At 58.6% G+C, this 20,633-nt stretch overlaps 1 protein-coding gene across 7 annotated transcripts in view; it reads right to left on the bottom strand.

Annotated features, from left to right (window-relative positions):
- Nucleotides 1-6: 6 nt before the first annotated feature.
- The window catches only part of SEC16A (SEC16 homolog A, endoplasmic reticulum export factor), a 24,464-nt gene continuing 3,837 nt past the window's right edge, over nt 7-20,633 (bottom strand). For 2 of the 7 annotated variants that reach the window (XM_032866190.1, XM_032866189.1), the window contains exons 2-21: nt 16,049-19,694; nt 14,119-14,258; nt 11,149-11,246; nt 9,952-10,078; nt 9,294-9,468; nt 9,024-9,198; nt 7,806-7,948; nt 7,186-7,247; nt 6,937-7,075; nt 6,385-6,630; nt 5,284-5,381; nt 4,573-4,654; nt 4,249-4,366; nt 3,961-4,072; nt 3,672-3,777; nt 2,972-3,112; nt 2,031-2,144; nt 1,620-1,812; nt 788-1,033; nt 7-316 (exon numbers count right to left, since the gene is read on the bottom strand). In XM_032866190.1, coding sequence (XP_032722081.1) covers nt 177-316; nt 788-1,033; nt 1,620-1,812; nt 2,031-2,144; nt 2,972-3,112; nt 3,672-3,777; nt 3,961-4,072; nt 4,249-4,366; nt 4,573-4,654; nt 5,284-5,381; nt 6,385-6,630; nt 6,937-7,075; nt 7,186-7,247; nt 7,806-7,948; nt 9,024-9,198; nt 9,294-9,468; nt 9,952-10,078; nt 11,149-11,246; nt 14,119-14,258; nt 16,049-19,630 — 6,237 coding nt within the window. In that variant the 5' untranslated portion in view covers nt 19,631-19,694 and the 3' untranslated portion in view covers nt 7-176. The remainder of the gene's footprint in view (nt 317-787; nt 1,034-1,619; nt 1,813-2,030; nt 2,145-2,971; nt 3,113-3,671; nt 3,778-3,960; nt 4,073-4,248; nt 4,367-4,572; nt 4,655-5,283; nt 5,382-6,384; nt 6,631-6,936; nt 7,076-7,185; nt 7,248-7,805; nt 7,949-9,023; nt 9,199-9,293; nt 9,469-9,951; nt 10,079-11,148; nt 11,247-14,118; nt 14,259-16,048; nt 19,695-20,633) is intronic. The other 5 variants (XM_032866194.1, XM_032866195.1, XM_032866192.1 and 2 more) reach the window with 5 other exon arrangements.

The raw sequence follows: 20,633 nt of genomic DNA, 5'->3' as shown, positions 1-20,633 counted from the left end.
TCAGCAATGCAGCCTCCAGAGAGGGGCTGTCCGTGCGCCACTAAGCGGTCGAGCTCGTCGGGCCTTCCCGGCGACCCTGCGAGCAGCAAGGGCTCTCCGGCCGAGGAGCAACGAGCCACAGCTGCGCGCTCTTCCTGGTTCTCCCGTTACAACTGGAGAACAGCAAGGCTGGGCTCCTAATCAACGCAACTTAAGTAAAACAAAGAGCTTGGGGGAAAAAAGTAGGCCAGTACCAGGTTAGTAAATTTTCCACCGAAACCCTCTTCTCTCAGCTCCAGAAGTGAGCTCCTACCCAGTGCCTCCGGTAGCATCGCCCCTGTCAACAGAAGAGAGGGCCACTGTAGGCTCCGTGTCACCGACACAGGACAGGAGCTGACATGACGTACACGCGACACGGCACAGCTTCTCCCTGGCCGAGGGCCTCCCACCGCGGGGCTCAGAGTCCGAGGCCGGAAAGGTTCTCGGAAACGGTTCTTTCGGAAAGCGGGGTGCACACGGCACCTTGTTCGAGGGCACAGAGACAGGCAGGCCCACAGCAGGCATGAGAAGCCTCATGGGTCCCGCCCGCGGCCCCCCCCCCCCGACATCTGCTCACGCCCGCACACCAACACGCAGCTGAGTCCCGGAGGAAGGCAGCACTGACATCCGTGAGCCCTCCAGCCTCAGCACATGCTAATGAACAAAACCTGTGTCAAGTTCAGACGACTGAAGGCTCTTCCACCAACCGCCTCCTTCGACACCAAACCCCCCCAGCTCTGCTCTCGGGCTGGTGCTCCAGCAGGCCTACCTGGGTCCTGGCTCCCGGTCTCCTGGGGCGCGTGCTCACTTTCCTGCAGAGACGGTGCGCAAGGGGACAGGCCAGGCCCCGTGTACAGAGCCGCAGGCTCACGCCCAGAGGGCTCTGGAAAGCCAAAGGCAGCCGCCGGGGGTCCACAGCCGGGCCCCAGCTCAAGGGGGCCCGTGGCTGGGGGCACCGGGAACAACGGCACCCTGGCGGGGAGGGCTGGCTGGCTGTCGGGGAGCGTCGGCGGAGCTGCACCAAGAGAGCGGGGAATAGAAGCCTGAGGTACTGGCGCGGACTCTGGGCACTCGGGGAAGCAAACAGGCGGTCATTCAACACTTTGTCACACGTCCTCTCCCAGGGCCATGTTCTCTCATTACAGGGTAAGAGAACCAGTCATCACAGCAAGAGTGCTGACGATGCCAGGTCATGAGTCATTGGGGGAAAAGCAAAACGTACGTTTCTTAGGGACAAGGGGAAGACATCATCAAATGTCACGTGGGGCCTGGGCCCTGACTCCCAGCAAGGCCCCAGCACAACCCGGGAGCAGGGGCCTAAAAAAGAGAGTTCGGAGTTCACGGAGCCCTCCCCACTCCCCTCCTTCCCCTCCAGAGCTCCGCAGGCCCCCGCCCGCTCTTACGGCTGCTTAAGGCCATGAGATGCAACAGGCCCATGGAGGGAGCAAGCGTGGGGAGGGGGAAGGGAAGAGGGGAGGGGGAAGGGAAGACGCGTCGCCTCTGCTCTCCTCGGGCAGGAGGGCAGCGTTCCACTTGCAGAAACAGCGGCGGCGAGGGGAGGGTGGGGAGGCCCGCGGCTTCTCCAGCAGCGCGGGGCTCACCTGAAGGCAGCAGCCGCACCCCCTGGCCGAGGTGCTCAGCACTGGGCACAGGCGGCGCCAGCAGCGGATTGCTGGCACCCGGGCCCCCCGGCGGGCCGAGTGCCGGCCCATCACACGGGCCCGCCTCAGAGCTCGGGGTGCTCGGACAGCGTTGGGGGAAGGTCCTGTCCCGACTCCACACCGTGGCACCCTCCTAAGGGAGAGACAGGGCAGGCGTTCCCAACAGCCGGACCCTCGCTGGGCCACGCTTCAGGAGGGCCCTCCCTCTCCCGGGAGCGCGCTGACCAACACGCACACCCCTCGAGCGTACGCTCTGCCCCTCACATGCGCGGCGTGAAAACGACGGGCGTGTGAACCACTATGGTCGCAGCGTGTCCGACTCCTGGCCCGAGACCGGAAGCACCCGCGCACCTTGAGCTGCCTGTCCACGCGCTGCAGCTGCACCAACCAGGCCGGCTCCACGAAGGCCTCCTGCTCGGGCTGCTCTCGGAGCTGCGGGTCGAAGAGCCGCAGCTGGGACGCGATCTGGACACACACGGGGAGGAAAGGGCCCTGTTACTACCTGGCGTGACAAGGGACCATGTTTTCAAAATCCACCACCACCCGGAACAAAAGGCATCTTCAAGGTCCGGTTGGAGCGTTCCCGCCACCTAAGGTGTCTGAAGCGTGTGGTGGTGACCCGGCCCGACACGTCGCTCGCACTACCGAGTCGCCGGAAGGGAGTGCGGGACCCGGACTGGCTCTGGCCAGCCCGGCGGCTGCCGCCCGTCCCCGATGCCACAGACGGCTTCAGGGATCAAAACGCTGACTAACCCGGGATGCGCACACTGACGGGCCTTGGGGGGTGCGGGGACAGGGCGGGGAGGGTGCGGGGCAGGGGTGTGGCGAACGCGGGGCCTGAGGAACAGCTGCCGAGGCTGTGGGAATGGGACGAGCTGACGGTTCTGTGTCCCTCCGCGGACGCCGAGAACTCCCCACAGTAACACACTCTCTCAGCTGTCACGGACGCGCGTTTCCCAGAACGAAGGTCCTGGGGGGGAGGGTGCACTGGCCGCGTGCACCGGCCGCCGACCAGCCTTGTCCCACGCACGCCTCCCCCGCTCCCGCAGGCCGCACGCACGGCGTCTGTTTTACGGAGCGAGACGTCCTGGACATGCCGTCCTTCTCCCCTCGAAGCTACGGCCCAGCTTCAGTCGCGGGCTGAGGTCCCCGAAAAGTTCAAAACACCCACTCCCTGCCCAAGGACGCCTGAATTTCTCAAGCTGCTCAAGAAGTCCCCAGCATCTACACGGTCACCCCTCAGTGCCCGAGCGCAGGGATCGGCCGCCGCCGGGGCGTCCGAGAACCCGTACCTGAACCAGCTGGCTGATGAGCACGGGTGAGTGCTTGTGCGGCTGCAGCAGGACGCTCTTGGCGATCACCTCGCAGTAGTGGAAGGCCTGCGTGGCCAGCCCCATTTCAGCCAGGCGGCAGGTGTAGATGAACTTGAACACCTGGGACCAGGGAGTGTAGCACGGTTGTCCTGACACACCTCCCAGCCCCCGTGTCACCCAACAGCCCCATGTGCCTCACGTGTGCCCCACGGCCACCCAGCAGCACGGAGACCCTCCCCAGAGGACTTCTCATGAGAGTGGCAACTAAGCTTCTCAGAAACTCCCTCTTCCTCTTTAGCACACTTTGTAGGCTTGTGGCGCAGGGCTCGTCACCACATGCCCTGGCCAGCCAGCAGCTAGCATGGCCGGATAGCCGTCCCCACAAACCCCACGCGACAGTTTACACCCACACACCTGCTGGTCACAGAACACCCACCCCACGACGCTGTAAACCGTGCAGAGGAAGCACTGGAAACCAAACGCTCAGGAAACGTTTTAAATGCTAAGAAAATCCTCAATGCGATAAGACTTACTTCTCAAGAGGTACAGATCAAAGGACTCCCCAGGATTTCCAAAAACTATCATTTTGGGCAAGAGCTCAAAAGCCCTCGACAAACACACATTCGCTGGCACTGACCGGCCACTCGTTCAAGCCGTGGCCGGCGTGGCTGCCGCTCACCTGGAAGCTGGGGAAGGAGCAGCGGTGCGCCCCGAGAGACCGCGCGTACTCATAGGCTTCTGTCCTCTGGATAGCTTCACTGGTTGCAAACTTTAAAAACGGCAAACTGTTGAAAAAAGAAAGAATCTCAGTGTCCTGACAAGGCCCCAGAAGCACATCACACCATGTGACCAACAGCACGCCACCAAGACGGGAGGCTGCCGCTGCCAGGCGAGTGCGCTGCTTCTGGGTCAGCTCTCGGAGGAATGCTTCCTTTCTAAAGGAAAACAGACACCTCGACGGTCCTCACCTGTGGTTCGCTCCAATTAAGACAAGTTTTGTGGTTTTCTTTGTGTAAACCCCCAATTCGACCTGGGCCATGAGGTAGCAGAAGTGCGCAGCATCTAGGAGACCTTTGGAAGCTGAGAAGACATACAGCAGGCTAGGGCTCAGGAGCTGAGTTCTCCCAAAAACCTCAACACATGGCCAGCAACCACCAGAAAGGCCACACGAGTGGCAAAACCCCGTGGCCCTCCACAGTGGCTCTCACGCCCGAGCGTGTCGGGCTCCCCGACCTCCACGCCCACGCCTGACCTACCCAGAGTGTCGCCCATGGTGGCCATCGCCCTGGACTCCACATCCACATTGCTGCTCAGATTGGACAAAACCATAGCAAGATGCGGCCTCCAATCACCCCACTTCTCGTCTCCACAACACTGAGGTCGGGGAAAAAAGCCAAACAAACAAACCCTTATCCTCAGAAGGGAGCGCCACTTTCATCTCGTCACAGGTGAGATCCAAGAGTACAGCGCGGAGCCGGGACAAGAGAAAGCGCAGGCCTTGTGGCCCAGGAGGCCAGCTCTCATGAGAGTGAGCCTGGAAGCCAGGCCACAGGGACCCTGGGGAGCCCCTGTTCACTGACCGTGGACGCAGCAGGCATCCGCCCTGACATCAGCTGGTACACTGTCTGCAAAGGGTCATTGATTGGAAGACTGTTGGCGAACCTAGGCAAACATGAGGAGGGAAAAAGCTAAGTTGGCCCTGTTTCTTATTAAACTTTTCTTTTTTTAAGATTTTATTTATTTATTTGACAGAGATCACAAGTAGGCAGAGAGGCAGGCAGAGAAAGAGGAGGAAGCAGGCTCCCCACGGAGCAGAGAGCCCGATGTGGGGCTCGATCCCAGGACCAGGAGATCATGACCTGAGCCGAGGGCAGAAGCTTAACCCACTGAGCCACCCAGGCGCCCCAGTTGACTCTGTTTAAATGACAAACAGAAACAAGGCCGGTTTCATTTTGGTCTTTTGATGACTGTCGGGGGCCTGACCCAGGCACAGTGTACAAAAAGCCCAGCATTTCAACCAATGAATTGAGAAAGACTAAAGAATTCATGGTGGTTTCACAGAGCGTAGAAAACTCTGTGGTAAAAAACGTTTACAAGGCCCTCAGCAGTACAACCGCAGGGAATAGGGTTCAGCATGCCCACGCCAGTGTGACAGCAGCCCGGTGCAGGGGACACGCCCCAGCTTTCCAAGACAAGCCCTGCAGGTCATGGTGCTTCCAAGAGCTGACCAGGCAGCACGACTAGGCCAGCAGGACGTGCCCAGAAATAGTCTACACAGCAAGATTCTCTACCTGGTCATAACGCGGGCGTGTGTCCGGCTGTCCATCTTACTTGCAAGCAGCAGAGCATGACCCCATAAGGCGTTTTTCATCGCAGACTCTAAAGCGTCCTGCAAAGCATGTCAGTGGTTATCCAAGTCCCCAGACCTTCAGTGACATGCGCAAGCAGAAGCCACACCCGGGGGTCATCAGGCATGGCGGGCGGCGGGGGCAAGGGACCGGAGCACACTGAAGGAGTGCGTGAGTCACAGGCCCGCCAACACACGCGCCTGGTTCAGACACGAAGCAGCAGCCCGCTTTTCCCAATCTGCCCGAGCTGGAAAGTCGCTGTGGCCCCGAGTCTGCGAAGGCCCGTGCTGCTGGGTCGGCTGCCCGTGAGCAGCGTCCGGAGCAAGCACCCGGATGAGGAACAAGGACAGGCGAGCAGCAGTCCTGCTGCCTCCGACTGTGCCCTCTACGATGACCACCTCCACACGGATGGAGCCTTTACTAACACGGCCGCCCCGCGTCCAGAATCATCTAGGGTAGCACTCAGAGGACAGCGTCTTCACAGAGATGGACGGCTCACAGCAGACGGAAACGTTGAGCAAAGCTGACAGATCCCACAGCTCCGATCCGTTGTAAAACGCCCACATGAAAACGGTTTATTTACCAAATATGAGCTTTCCAGCTGCCATCACGAGATCAAAGTACCAAGAACTCTGGGCCCACAAGACCCCAGCCGCCAGAGCACAGGCACGGCCCTCGCTCCAGGCTGCACGATCTTGGGGAGCTTCCCTCCGTGGCCAGGGCTTGGCGCTGGTCCACTGCGGGGCACCCCCCCGGCACCTGCACCGCTGAGGTGACAGCGAGGGCATGCCTAACCGTGCGAGAACGGTTTGACTTCAGTCCGCGCATGAGTCTGTCTGAGACGTGTACACAGCAGGGGCGCACCTGAGCACAGGCGAGTCTCTGACCCTGGCAACCCTAGGAAGACGGCTCTGCTGCAGGAGCGGACACACCGGACTCCACAGACACTAGCCCTGGGTCGCAGTCAAGGTGCCAATGCTCCCGAGAGCAGGACCGCGCACGCCAGGGCCCACCTGGGGACCCCAGGGGCTCGTGGCCACTCACTTTCTTGCGGCCGTACAGCAACAGCTCCCGGAACCTCTCCGTCTCCTTCTCGAGGGTATTGCTGCCAGCAGCCTGGTTGTCGGTGAGGAACGAGAGCTGGGCCTCCCCGGACTCCTCCTCCTCTACCTGCTCCACAGCCTCATTAGTAAAATCAATCAGGTTGGCCTCGTTGGGTGACTTCCCGGGAAGCCACACGGTTTTGTGGTCTCGTAACAAAAGCTCGGCGAGGTCTGTTCCCACCACGGTCTGCAGGGGCCACAGGGGCAGAAGAAGATCAAAGCGCTTCACTCCACACAGAACTTCCTGTGGCAGGGGGTGGGGGTGGGGGCTGGTCCAGGTCAGGTGAGGCCCCGAACAGGACTCCTCAGGTGAGCACCCTCCCCTCAACTCCACGTCCCGGGGAGCAGCCAGGAGCGGGAGGGACAGACCGCAGATGACCGGACAGAGGCGGACCCGAACCTCCCTTCACCCCAAACCCCACGCCCTGGAATTCCACTTCCCCAAAGCACCACGAGGACAGTCTCCCCGAGCGAGTCACCGACGGAAACGTACCCCGTTCTGTCTGCACAAGAGAACAATGAAATTCCAAAGGAGACTCGCAGACTCTTTGTCAATTAAACTCTGGTTCTGCAAACAGTTTGTAGCTTTGCTCTGTGCGAAATTAATAACATCCGCTTTATGGGTGTCATCCCTGCAAGAAGGACACACGCTCCGTGAGCAGCGACACCCGCGTCTGCGAGGCAGGCCCCGCGCAGCAGCCACCTCCGCGCGGACGCCAAGGACGCTTCGGCGGGAACGTACTTGCCGAGCGGGCCCGGGAACGAGCGCAGCTCCTCCTGCTCCGGCGTGTGCTGCAGCAAGGTCTGAGGCGGGTGGAAGGGTGCAGAGAGAGAGCAGCTCGCGGCAGGCAGGCGCACAGCGACGCCCGCCCGTGCCCGCCAGCTGCTCTGGCTAAGTTCCCGGTGCCGTCCCTGCCCGCCCCCTGAAGGTGCGGGCCTGTCTGCTGCCCCACCGTGATTTTCAAACTCTCTCTGAAGCACTTAGAACCAGGTCTCCCCTCCAACGGGGGCAGGGCCCTCACGTGTGCTCAGAAGAGGCCTGCCAGGGCCGCGGAACAGGGCCCCCCACCCCACCTGCCACCAGATCACAAAGCTCCTCTACCCATGACCAAAAGCCACGAGATGAACACAAGCAGGGTCCTCCCTGCCAAGCCAGAGACACGAATAAAGACAAAACAAATCTGCAGTGGAACTAAGTCGAAGGTGACACCCGCCAGGTGCTCAGCGTCCCGCCCTCTAACAGCAGCAACGGCCCAGCACAACACAACCACCATGAACCAAAGACTCGGGGGAAAAGAGCATCTTCCAAGGTCACTTCCTCAGAGCACAGTCCCGTGACGCAGTTTCCACTCACGTAATTACCTCCATGCTGTGAATTTCAACCAGTGCAGGCTGTCCTTCCGAGGGCAGATTTGGGATCACTTTGATGAGCTGACCCCCAGGCCCAAACCTGGCACAGACATGAGGCACTGAGAACTTCTCCGGAGAAGTTGGTCTCGACGGAGCTACGTTTAAATAAGGTGAGAAACAATCAGCTTGTCACTTTTTACTGCTTTTGGACCAATTCGACAGTACAGCTTTTCCAAGTGCCCATACGGCTGGCACCCCAGGTCGGACTGATGACAACCTGCCTTTCAACCGCAAGGCGATAATTATGAAACATCCCATCAAAAAGGAGCACTTAGGGGGCGCCTGGGTGGCTCAGTGGGTTAAAGCCTCTGCCTTCGGCTCAGGTCGTGATCCCAGGGTTGTGGGATTGAGCCCCACATGGGGCTCTCTGCTCAGCGGGGAGCCTGCTTCCCCCTCTCTCTGCCTGCCACTCTGCCTACTTGTGATCTCTGTCAGAAGAGTAAATAAAATCTTAAAAAAAAAAAAAAGGAGCACTCAGGTGTGTGTCAGAAAATGTTTCAACTGTTAAAAACGAGAACTATTCTCTTCTGGAAATAAAACTCCTATAAAACAGCCCCTTGAGTCGAGCACAGACTACTCGGAAGCAGCATCCGGCTGCCGGAGGCCCCACCAGAGCTTCCGTGCCCCCAGCTCCTCCTTCAGAGGCCGGCCCCTGGCAGCGACGAGCACGGGGCACAAGGACGACGACGGCTGATGCCTGAAGCACAGAGATTTGCACAGGAGCTGACACACACCACTGCATCAATGGCTCCCAGGAAAAGTGTCTGATGGATCGTTCCAAGAGGGGCTGAGAACGTGGCACAGGTGACAAGTCCGTGCACAGGAGCTTTGCACGGGAATTAGGAGTTTCCCACACAAACTACTTACTCAAGCGGCCAGCACCGGGAAACAATGCAGCCGCACCCAAGAGGCTGGCAGGGAGCCTGTCCTCAGAGCCACACTGACATGGCTACTATGGACAGGCTGGGCAGCTCTCGGCCGCTGTGACAAGCTCTGGGACTCACAGCAGTCCTTATTCTGCACAGAAGACCAGGCCACGCCATTGGCAATTCCCACGAGCTGAAATCCATTCCCTCCATTACCCTAGGCTTGCGAGGCTACCCTGGCAGTGTGACTCGACCTCCCTCTGCACCTGTGCGAGCACAGGGTGCCGCGCGCGCACACACACACCTTGCTCCGTGGTGGGCCAGCCCACTTCGGCAGCGAAGCCGTACTCCGGGAAGCCCTGGCCACTGCCAAAATTACTACCGTAGGCGCCGTAGGCATAACCACCAGGCAAGGAGCCGGGAGGAGGCAGGGCCTCATAGGGAGCGGCAGCCACACTGTGATTTCTGTAAATCTGACTCTGGGAAAACACAAGGCAAACAGGAAAAATCAACTCCTGGGAACACGGGGCTCAGGCATGAGGTCACGTGTGAAGGGACGGGGAGAGGCCCCCACCTGACGTGAGTGGGAGCTGAAGCTACTGTGCAGACTCTGGGCTGAGCGCTCGCTGTGCACGCTGTGCCTGTCCGCCTCTTCCCCGTAAGGATCCCTGTGGGGCTCGGGGTCGTCGTCAAAACTGCCCGTGAAGCGAGGGTCGTACCTCCAGGGGTCATCGTACCTCTCGGACCTGCTGGAACCAGGGATAGAGGCGAGGAAAGAGAACAGTGGGTAGGTGATGCCAGGACGACAGCCCTTTGCCACCCAACAGCAAGCACCACGTCGTCACCCCCCGTGGGGATCGTGACCCTTAAAAGACCAGTCAGGCCCTACCCTCGGGAGAGCGGCCACATCTCAAGCCCAAGTTCAGATCCCTGCCTTCAGATCTGGAGAAACCTCCTTCAAGTTCGTGCTGCGTGCAGCCGCGCCTCTCCCAGACCCAAGAAGAGGAGGAGCCGACTTCCAGCGCCTGTGCTCAGGCCAGTTCCCCTCCAACAGCCCAGGTGGGAACCGTCAGCAGGGTCTGGTTCTCTTTCAGACAGGGACCCCAGTGTCAGCTGCTCACCAGGATCCCAAACACAACGGCAACTCGGGTAACCGACAGACACGAGGGCAGAGACGCAGGAGCAAAGCTCTGAGTACGAGCAGCCCTTCTCATCAAGTGCGCTGTACCAACCTGTCGCCGTAAGCATAGTTCTCTTTCCTGTACGCATCGTATCCAGCATCATACCAATACCTCCGGTCACAGGTGCGGGGATCCCTGAATCTGGAACCATAGTGGTACCGGTCCCAGCGACCTGGGTCTGTAAGCAGGGGATTCATGGTTTATGACAACAGGAGAGAGAAGACAGTCCTCAGAAAGCCGAGCCAGAGAAACCATACCACCCCAGGACTGAAGAATGCCTCCAGGCTCTTAGAGGAACCCAACTTTCCTCCCCAAAATCAGCATGACCTTGGAGACCATTAACTGTGAGACCCGGGTGGTGTCCCGCCTATACGCGTGACACCTGCTGGCCACTGGGTGTTCTCTCCACACACGATTAAAAACCAGCTAGAAGACATCTCTGTTAAATTTTATTTGTAGTCACGACTTTTAACACTTAATCCCATGACTACAAATTTCCCTTACGTGTCTTCGAACGTGGCCTAGGAAGTTTTAGGAACTATTCCAAAACTAAACAATCGAAAAAATAAAACAAAAACATGTTAACATTATAAACTAGATGTGCCACTTTCGGCAGGTGTGAGTGGACTTTAAGTTTCCAACGGTACAAACACAGGAGGGAAAGAGGCCTGTGGGAAGCAGCAGACGGGGTGGCCGTGCCGGGACACCCAAGAGGCTGTGGGCCCTGGACCCTTCCCGGCACCACACAGTAGGGAGAGGCAGGGCCGCTGATGGGCACGCGAGGCCCAGAGGGAACACGCCAAGACCAGCAGGCAGCACCTGGTGCAGCGGGGACATCTGACGTCTGCACCACACAAGTAGGAGGCCCCTGGCCACAGGTGGCCACTAGCATGCCAGACACGGCCAGTGCGACCCAGAAGCTGGTGTCCCACTTTATTTATTTTAATCGGTTTAAGTAACCACGTAAAGACAAGGCTGCTCTGGAACTACTCATCACCACGCTTTGGTAGAAAGTCAAAGGAAACGAGTAACGTGACAGAGACATTAATGCTAGAATCGAATCATCATTTCCTAATGAAAAACAGCGACATAAGTATTTCCAGACACAGCTTACTTTCAACTACTTTTGGCTCCTGGATTAAAAACACACGAGAACTAACAAGCGGAACAGTCTCCTGAGAAGCGATCGCAGAGCACAGCCAAGCACCGGGCCGCGCCCACGGGGGCCGCGGAGAAGCCCGCACGCACCTGCATACTCGTACTGGCCAGAGTAGTAGTCTGCATAGTGGTCACTCTGGCTGCTCCATCCGCTTTTGGAGTCGTAGTAACCTTCGGGGTACCCTTGCCTGAAAGCACACAACACCATTAAAGCAACCCGCCTACTCACTTCTGAGACGACGCTGGGACGTCGGGCCACGCACTCGACTGCCGCGGCGTCGGCACCCACAAAAACATGTGCCGGAAATCCGAAACAGTCAAGGGGAGAGGCCGGGACCCCCTCCCAGACGGTTCATTAAAATTCTTCTCTTGGGGCGCCTGCGTGACTCGGTCGGTGAAGCCTCTGCCTTCGGCTCAGGTCATGATCCCAGGGTCCTGGGATCGAGTCCTGCATCGGGCTCCCTGCTCGGCACAGAGGCTGCTTCCCCTTCTGGCTGCTGCTCCCCTGGCTTGTGCCCTCTCTCTGACAAATACACAGAATTTTTAAAACCCCTCTCTGGAGTACCTATTTAAGTGCCACACGGCATCCACAAGCCGGCCGCCCTCTGTGTGCTCAGCACTGTGCCCTCAGCACTGTGCCCTGCAGGCCAAGGCTCAAACCCGTTCTCAGGTCTCCGGAATCGCGCTCAGCGGGAGCAAAACGCCCTGAGCCGTCAAACCCACGCACACAGACCACGTGTCGCATCCTCTGGACGCATGATGCTATGCGTCCAGGTGCGGGGCTGTGGCTGGCTTAGCCCCTGGCGTGGGCCTCTTAAAAGTGACTGCTGTGAGGCCGAAAAGGCGCCTGATGGAGGCCGGCCTCACAGACCAAGCTACTAGTCTGACTCAGCGCACAGAAAGCAGAACGTAGTGATGTCAGCTGTCAGACCTTCCAGAGTGATTCCTTTTTGTTCCCTCCAACAGAATGAGAGAGCACATGCTCGAGGTGACTGGGAGGACGGGGGAGGGGCAGAGGGGGGCACAAAATCCCAAGCAGACTCCACACCCAGCCCAGAGCCCTATGGGGGGCTCGATCTCACAACCCTGAAATCAAGACCTGAGCCGAAATCAAGAGCTGGATGCTGAGCCGGCTGAGCTGCCCTCCGGGGTAGTCGGACTCTCAGGAACACTTACTAGCATTTCTGTTTATTAATAACAAGTTTTAGACAATACTTGATATTTAAAATGTGACTTTTCTCACGGCTCTTCAGGAATGTCTCACTGAGCTGAGGCCAGGGGCCCGGGAGGAGCACCCGCTCCCATGGCTCAGCTGTAGGAACAAGGCCCCTTCCCAGGGCTTTGGAGAACCTTCCACTCCACCCATCTGCAGAGTGGGGGCCCCCAAGGGCACCAGTGGTGGGCTCAGAATAATGACCGGACACAGGGCAGAACCAAGAGCACACCACCTCCTCGCTGCCCTCACCAACCAAGCCCATTCATCCACCAGCAAAGACAGCCACAAAAATGAAAGACACGTTCGTGCAAGGACGTGCTCACGCCAGGCACGAGCGCACATGCACACGCACACACATCCGCCAACCAAAGCAGGGCAGGAAGGACAGGCCGCTCTACGGAGCCGGCGCAGGAGAGCGGTGAAGACAACAGGAGGACAGAGACACTGTGAGATGGGACGGGACCACTCCTGTGCAACCTGGCCCAGCCTCTGGTTGGGTGACTTTCAAGGGCACGGGGCCACCTTCGGAGTCTCAGAATGAGGTTCCATGTTAACCTGCAGGTGGGCAAGCAGACAGGAACCGGGATGGCGAGACGTGCCCTGGCCGTGCCCTCCTCCATTCCTACAGGGTTCTAGGAATCACTTGCCCGCGGCTTTCCCTGAGTCGCAATACTTAACCTCAAACCTCTCCTTCCAGGTGCTTATCCAAGAGCTAACCCCTCGGGAACTTTCTTACATAAGTTCCTAGAAGGCTGGGCCACGTGCAGGTCAGTGTTGCACGGAGAGGGCAGCTCAAAAGGCAAAGGCTCACGGAGACAGAACCTCATCTGCAGACAAGCTATCAAGGACCCCAAGGACCAGCAACAGGACCCCAAAATTTTGAAAGGCAGTGCACACATGAGGTCTCCATCAGAGATCAGACCTCCTCTATTACAAGTTCAAGAAACCACATACTCTGGTAGTAAAACTACCCCGGACTCATACCCCGCTAACCTGACAATGGGCGAGTATGGGGGAAGGCTCTGGAAGGCAGGCAGCAACACCACACTGGGAACAGGCCTGATGCCCCTTGTGGCTCTACCGGCGGCTCTGAGTGGGAGCCCCAGGACCTGCTGAGGTCCTGCTTGGCTGAGTCAGGGATCTTTCAAAATCCCTCATCCAGGGGCCCCTGGGAGGCTCGGCTGGTTAAGCATCCGACTCTTGATCTCAGCCCAGGTCACGATCTCAGGGTCGTGAGGTCAAGCCCTGCGTCGACTCCACGCTCAGCAGGAAATCTGCTTGAGATTCTCCCTCCCCCTGCCCTTCCCTCTGCACTCTTGCTCTCTCTCAAATAAACAGACCTTAAGAAAAGAAAGAAAGAAAGAACCCCTCATCTATAATCCCACAGCCGAGATGTGCCTGGTCAGCAAGAGAGAGCAGGACAGAGGTATGCGGGGGCCTCCGGCACAGGGGCAGGGCTGGGAAAGGGACGTGGGCAGGCGTCCTGACCAAAGAATCAAGCACATCTGTGGTTAGTGGCACGGCAGAGGCTCAGTGCGAGGGCAAAGCTGCCACGGTCTAAGGGCCCGGAACACCCCGGCAGCCGAACGCCAGAGCCGTGCGTGCCTCGGCAGTGGGGTGAGCAGCTGGCCCCGAGAGGACCCCGCCGAGGGTCTGCCCGCCCCAGCGCTGGCTGACCGCACAGCATGGCTGCAGGGGAGGGCTTTGTCCCATTCCAAAGTGCCCGTGCGCTCTGCCCGTGCCGATTACACACAGAAGAAACACGCCGATACAACTCTTCACGAGCGCCGTCTTTCCCAGGGCACCGCGTTACTCCCACAGCCAGGGCCACAGGGGCCCATCACCTGGCAGGCGGCCGGTCTGAGCAGTGACTTGCTCGGGAGCTGGGTCGCTCAGGCTCGGAGTAGCGGTAGTTCTCAGCATAGGCAGACGCCGTGCTGTCGTAGGACCTGTACCTGGGCTCATACAGGCCGTAGACATCCTGCTGGAAGAAGGATGTGCGTAACATCAGAGACCAGTAAACAGATGATGCATCAAGCCACTGGCACCAGCTCTAAATGGCACCGGGGATGGCCCTCCAGGAGGAGCACTGAATGTGCGGCTTCAACAGAAAGCCTACAGTCGGAAATCTGCGGCCGCCGGTGGGCGGCAGGATCCTCCTCGAAGGGACCGCCCTGGGCCTGCTCAGCAGATGGCCAGTGTGTCAGTGGGAAGCCCCTACAGAGCCGCGGAGACTCTAGAGGGCCCCAGTGGGCTTCTGGTCCCCGAGGTCTCGAATGTGGAGGTGCTGGGACCCCCCAAGTTTGTGCTGTTTCAGATGCCATCTTAGGTAAGCAAACTCCCCAGGGTTCCACCTCAGTGTGTCCCCGAGCTCCAGGAAGCCTTCCAGAGAGGATCACGTTTTCCTCTCCTGAGGCTTTCAGCCCCATTATGGACCGATGAATGGCCACGGCTCTGTCTCTAAGGGGCGGCCGTGCGAAGACCGGGGGCGGGAATGAAGCGATCCCGGCAGGAGATGGAACCAGCCCTCTGGTCTACGAGCCTGACTCTCTGCCATCCCCCGGCAAAAGAGGAGGAATCACATAAAACGGACTTATTCCTGACCATTGCTGCAGGCTGCGGCGACAAGGCCGGAGGGCACCAGGAAGCGGGCTCCCAGAGGTGACGCCGGGCTCTGGCTGGAGCTCCCGGGACGCACACGCAGCTGCTGCACAAAGGACCCAAAGCAGGTACGCTGGCCCCCTCACACTCTGCCAGCCCCCCGGGCTCTGGGCGCACTGCAAGTCAATTTCCATGTGTGGCAACAGGAGTCCTACGGGCTCCTTCCAGAATTTAGGATCTGCTGCTCTCGGTGGTTAGCTGTGTGCTCTTCATACGTTCCCAAAGATGCTCAAAGCCCACAAAGGAGACCCGCCTCCTGTCACTGGGGGCTGCCTCCTGGCCCAACCCCATCCACCTCTGACTACGAGAGCCCAGGATGGCCACCCGCCCCTGCCCAGGAGGACCGTGCTTTCCAAACCTCTAGGCCACACTCCTTTGAACTCGGCTAACCTCGGGTGATGCTGCGCTGGGACTAGACGTGATGAGATACAGACAGCGATCCAATGTGTGTGCTCAAAGCACGCACCTCAGAGTGACACAGGCCGGGCAGAACCCGACCGCAGCAAGGATCACGTGCCAGGACATGCCACCGTGAAGGCTGAGGCTTCCGCACAGCACGGCGGCCGCCCCCACCCCGCTGCTGGGGCCACCGCACGCCTCAGAGTCTATGGCATTTCATCCCCCTTGGCTGTTTCACTAGGATGACATTCCAGACCTAACATTTACCTCTAAATGTTTTTATTCTCAAGGAGGGACCTCAAAGACTACATGTCCCTGTGACTCGCCAGGTAGGTATTTCACGCCAAAACCACGCTGAGGCTCGCAGGGGCTATCCCGGTTTCCCGAAGCTTCTCCACAGAGAAGCCGCCGCTGGGACAGGAGACAGACGGCTTCTCAGCCATGGGAGTTGGAGGATACCGTGTGAAATAAATAATCAGGTACCCCTTACGACGCAATACACAGCCGTGCAGGGTAAACTCCCAAGAGACGGGCCGTGTTGGGCATCTGTGAGAGGCACGCTTGTCCCCCACCACGGTGCCTGGAGCCGGCACTCGGCACGGAGGTGGCACTATGGGTTACTTCCGAACCGAGCAACAGAAGCCCACCACGGCCCACAACTCGAAAGAAAGGAACCACTGGTCGCAGGGTTCAAGTGCGAGAGCTTGATCGTACCTGGTAATAGAGGGGGGCCGCGCCAGGCTCCAGCGGGTACGGTGAGGGGTAATGGGACTGGTAGCCATCGTACAGTGGTCTGTAATAGTAGTAAGACGCCAAATCTGGAGGCGGCGGCTGCAGCCAGTGCTGGTCTGACCGCACGGCTGCCTGACTCGAGCTGGCGGACGCGACTGAGGCGCTGGAAGACCGAGGCGGCCGGGGTGGCAGCGGCTGACCTGTGTCAGCCGGAGCTGGACTTGGGGGTGGTGGGACCGAGTTTGGGGGCTGTCCCTGCACAGGTGGACTTCCCGGGTCTGAAGGTTCCGAACATGTCGGTTTGGGCCCTCGTGGGGGAGGCGGTGCTGGCTCCTGCTGGGCTCTCTCGAGGCCACGCTGGTCCTGAGTATCTTTCATCACCTGTTGATAGAAATGGTCTGAGTTACGCGGCCCGGGCCCAGGCGGCCTCGGATGACTGCTGGCGGCGTGCTGACACGCGGAGCCATCAGCACGGGGTGGGCTATACATTCTTAGAGGACTTTCCAAAGTCCTACTGAGTGTGAAGTCTAGGGCTCCAGAAGTTTCTTCCCGATGACTGGAGCGATCTGCCTTATGACCAGCGGGTGCCGCGGCAGCGTTCGCAGGCGGCACCAACGTCACGCCTGTGCTTCCAGCAGGGCCACTAACCAACTCGGGAAGGCCGTTCTCTGCGTTGTCAGTATTTTGGCTTTCTGAAACCAGGTCCTTTGGAACTGGATGAGGTGGTGGCTGAACCAGCAAAGCAGCAGGTTGATTAGAAACTATTTCTGAAGTACCAGGAACTTGAGGAAAACCACTGTGCGCAAAATTGTTGGGCAAAGGCGAGCGGGTGAGAGGGCCGGCTGTGCTCCCAGACACAGGGGCGCTGTCTCCAGAGTCCCTCCCCAGAGCCCAGCTGCTTGCTGAGGGTTTATCCCCGACCAAAGCATCTCTCCGGGGCTGATTCTTCTCATTAGGACTCGGTAAGGACACAGAAAAATTAATGGGCTGAGCCAAATTATAGCTTCGATCGGGCTGGGCAATCAAGACTGGTGGGTTCTGCAAAGATTCAGTGGGTGGCGAGGATAAGAGACTGGCATAGCCAGAACTTGCCTGGGACGGGAGGGCCTCCTCTTCTCCCATCTTGGGAGGGTTCTCGAGGTTCTCAGAAGCACCAGTGCTGTCCCCACTCTGCAGAAGGCTGGAGCCCGGCTGCCGGGACTGCGGAGCGGACACGCCCTCATCCGGAGGCTGAATCACTTCCGATGGCTGCGGTTTCACAGGCACGTGCAGCGCAGGAGCAGCTGGAGCTAGAAGGACGTTGCCTCCAAAATCTGGCAACTCGTTCTGCGCCCACAACGTCGTCACTGGGCTCTCACACTTCACAACCCCCTGGGCTCTGGCCAAAGGCCTTTTCTCGGCTGCCAGGGGCAGAATTTCCAGGGGTGGTCCCCCGGTGTGCACAAGCCCGTGCCCCGGCTCCGCAGATACGGAAAAGGGGGGAGGACAGGCCTGGAGCGCGAACAGGGTCTCCATGTTGTCCGGGGGCTGCTCCAGGTTGCCGGGGGAGGCGTCAGGCGGGGCAGCAGCGGGTCTGCGCTGCTTCTGGTGGGCAATGGCCCCTCTCACCTCACCCACCATGTTGGCGCGATCGGCCTCGATGGGTTTGACTCCGACTAAGTGGGATTTCACTGGTTCAAAAGAACTATTTGCACTTGTCTGAAAAATTCCAGTGGGTTTTGGCGGGCTTGGGGTTGAGGGCTGGGACAGGCTGCCATGGGGACTCTGGTTCACAGTGGTCTCGTCTGTCTCTCCTCCCACAGGAGAAGAATCAATTTGCTTAAAAAAACTCCCTGGAGACTCATCTTCAGGTTTTCCAACTTCTTGCTGAATGAAAGTGCCTACATCTTGGGGCCTGGCTACACTTGGGAGATTCCTGTGGCTCTTGCCGCTGTAACCGGATGACACACTGTCAGACCGCACGGGGTGCGGTGCTGAATCTGGGGCCTCGAGATTTGGGCCCCCACCCCCAGAGTGGCCCACAACGCCGAGCCTGGGAACGGCTGGCCCAGGCAGGGGCCCATATCTGACCTGATCGCTGGGGGAGGAAAGGTCCAAACTCTGAGGCTCACTTGGCAGAACTTCCTGATTCTGAATGAATTCAAGGTCTTCCATGTTCTCAGACTGCGAGCTGCTGGCCGCGTGCACCCCTGCGCCGGGTGCGCCACCCCACGTGGTCGCGGGAGCACTTGCCGCGGTGGGGTGGTCAGGCGGGGCGCCTGCGGTCTGATAAAAGTAAGGTTGCGGGTGTCCTCCCTGCTGCGTGGCCTCGCTGTTAGAACCTCTGGGAAAGGCCTGGTAGATGCCGCCGGCTCCCACGTGTGCAGGAGGGTGACCAAGTGCGGGGCTGGGGGAGAAGCCACCGAAGTCAGACCGACCAGCAGAGCCGGGGTTTTCGGATGAGAGGTTCTCCTCATTTTCTGTCTCCCCTCCTTGGAAAAACATGGAGAGCGCCCCGGAGTCTGCTTCTGACAAGGCTTGACTGGTCCCGGCCCCTGGGGGGCAGTGCAAATGGCTTTCTGGGCTATTACCCTGAGTGAGGGGATTACTGAGAGCAAGGTCCGGCAACTGCTCTTTGTTCACTCCTGGATTTGGCCTGAGCTCCTGGCTTGCCCGAGTATTCCCAGCTTTAGAATTTTGCCTGAACACATTTTCAGGATCAAAGTTATTTGCTGAACGGTTTCCACTTTGCAGGCAGGCCGCCTCGTTGCTTCCATCACTGGCTAAGGGTCCTGGCAAAGACACCAGCGGGTTGAGCTGCTCGTGGCTGGGACCATGATGCAGGGTAGACGGAGCAGGGAAGTGAGAAACGCTGGAGGCGTGGGGCAGCGCGCTCTGTACAGGTCCTTCTGGGCGGGGCCAATAATGTTGACCTGAGGGTTGTGCGCCTCCCTGCCCTGGTCCCCAGTGCCCTGGCATTTGCTGACGAGGCTGAGGGAAGAACGGGGATGGTGCTGATGCCGTGGCACTGTCGTGTGGGCTCTGCCTACTCAAGGGCCTATCGGGCCCAAGCGTGTTCATGTGTGGACGGCCCCCATGAGGACTGTCCGCACCCACTCCTGGAACGTACTGAGGATGTGGCAGAGTCTGAGCTTCAGGTTCTGAGCTGGGAGCCACCGCGGCACTCCTGTTCCCCTCGGGATCCGATGGTGCCAAAGGGGTCAGCACGCTGGGAAACAGACTGCCATCTGCTCTGGGCTGCGACATCGGTCCTTGGGGGGTATCCCCGGCATTCGTGTGAGCCGCAGGCAGACCAGGGTGCTGAAGGAACGCTGGTGGGGCCGGGCCTTGCGGAAGGGGTGGGCTGCTTTTGGACGAACTGCCCAGCGATGTACTTTGTAGCGCCTGTCTACTAAAAGCAAACGGATCCGTCACGGGCTGCAGCGGGCAGGTGATCGGAGTTCCGGGTGCGTTATTATTTGCCTGTCTCCTGTACGGTCTGTTGGACCAGAACATGGTCTGAGGAGTCCCAGCTGGAGGTGGCCCAACCATGCCTGATGGGGCTGCCTGCGGCGGCGGCTGCATGACTGATCTCCTGCACAACTAGATGCTGCTTACAGAAAGAAGCAGGATATAGGTTTTCCTTAATCTGAACGGAAAAAGAAAAAGAAGAAATTAGCATAAAATCCATATATTCAAACTCCCAGACAGAATTAGGAAAACTAAAAAAACAGAGAGAGGCTAGAAACCGCTCAAGAGTCTGCAGCTTTGGTCCTGAGGCCTGCTGTCCCTGCTCCCACCCCCCTCCCGCCCAGAACTGCAGCCTGGAGGGGCTGCTGCTGCTGCGAGGGCCGCCTAGTGCGCAGGCCAGAAGGCAGACAACACCAGCCCAGGATGCAAACGCAGGCAGGCCGCACCCGGAGCTCCCTGACTGACTTCACACAAGTCACTGCCTTCTCTGCGGCTCGTAACCCAGCTGAATACCCACGCGGAATGCCCGATGCCTCCGCGACACCCTCACCGAGCAGGCAGAGATGAAATACAACTGCAGTGCTGGTCTCACCACCAGGTATGATGGTAACTCCCCAAATGACCACCAGACCTCGAAAGAGCCTCCTCCTCTGTTAACACTGCACATCACACTTCTCACACAGGTTAACGTCAAATCTTGAAAACACAAGTTGAAGATTTATATTTCCATTTTAACGAAAAAGCATTATAGAGCACAAAGTAGTACAAGCTGCAAAATCTAAAATAAATAAAAACGCCTTTTATGCCCCCGTGCAAAAGGTCTCCTTTTCTGTGTGATGACTGCTGGAAGAGCATCAGCAGGACAAGTGGCCTCTGCCCAGCAGAGCTGTAACAATTATGCCCGGGATGAAAACCCCAAGTAAACTTAAAGCAGCTTTAAAACTGCCCAACTGACTTCATTCAAAAATTTTCAATAATAGAGTGCCAACAAAACTTTTATAGAAAACAAAGGACCAAACTCATCTTTACAGTATTTTTTCTTGCTGGGGTGGGTTTTTTCCTAAATAAAATACATTAAGCATAATCTTGAACAGTTAACCTGTACTTTTTTTTTTTT

The sequence above is a fragment of the Lontra canadensis genome, unplaced genomic scaffold (genome assembly GCF_010015895.1).
Source record: "Lontra canadensis isolate GAN:19392208 unplaced genomic scaffold, GSC_riverotter_1.0 scaffold30, whole genome shotgun sequence".
Taxonomy (NCBI): Eukaryota; Metazoa; Chordata; class Mammalia; order Carnivora; family Mustelidae; genus Lontra; species Lontra canadensis.
This window is presented reverse-complemented; position numbering and strand designations above follow the sequence as displayed.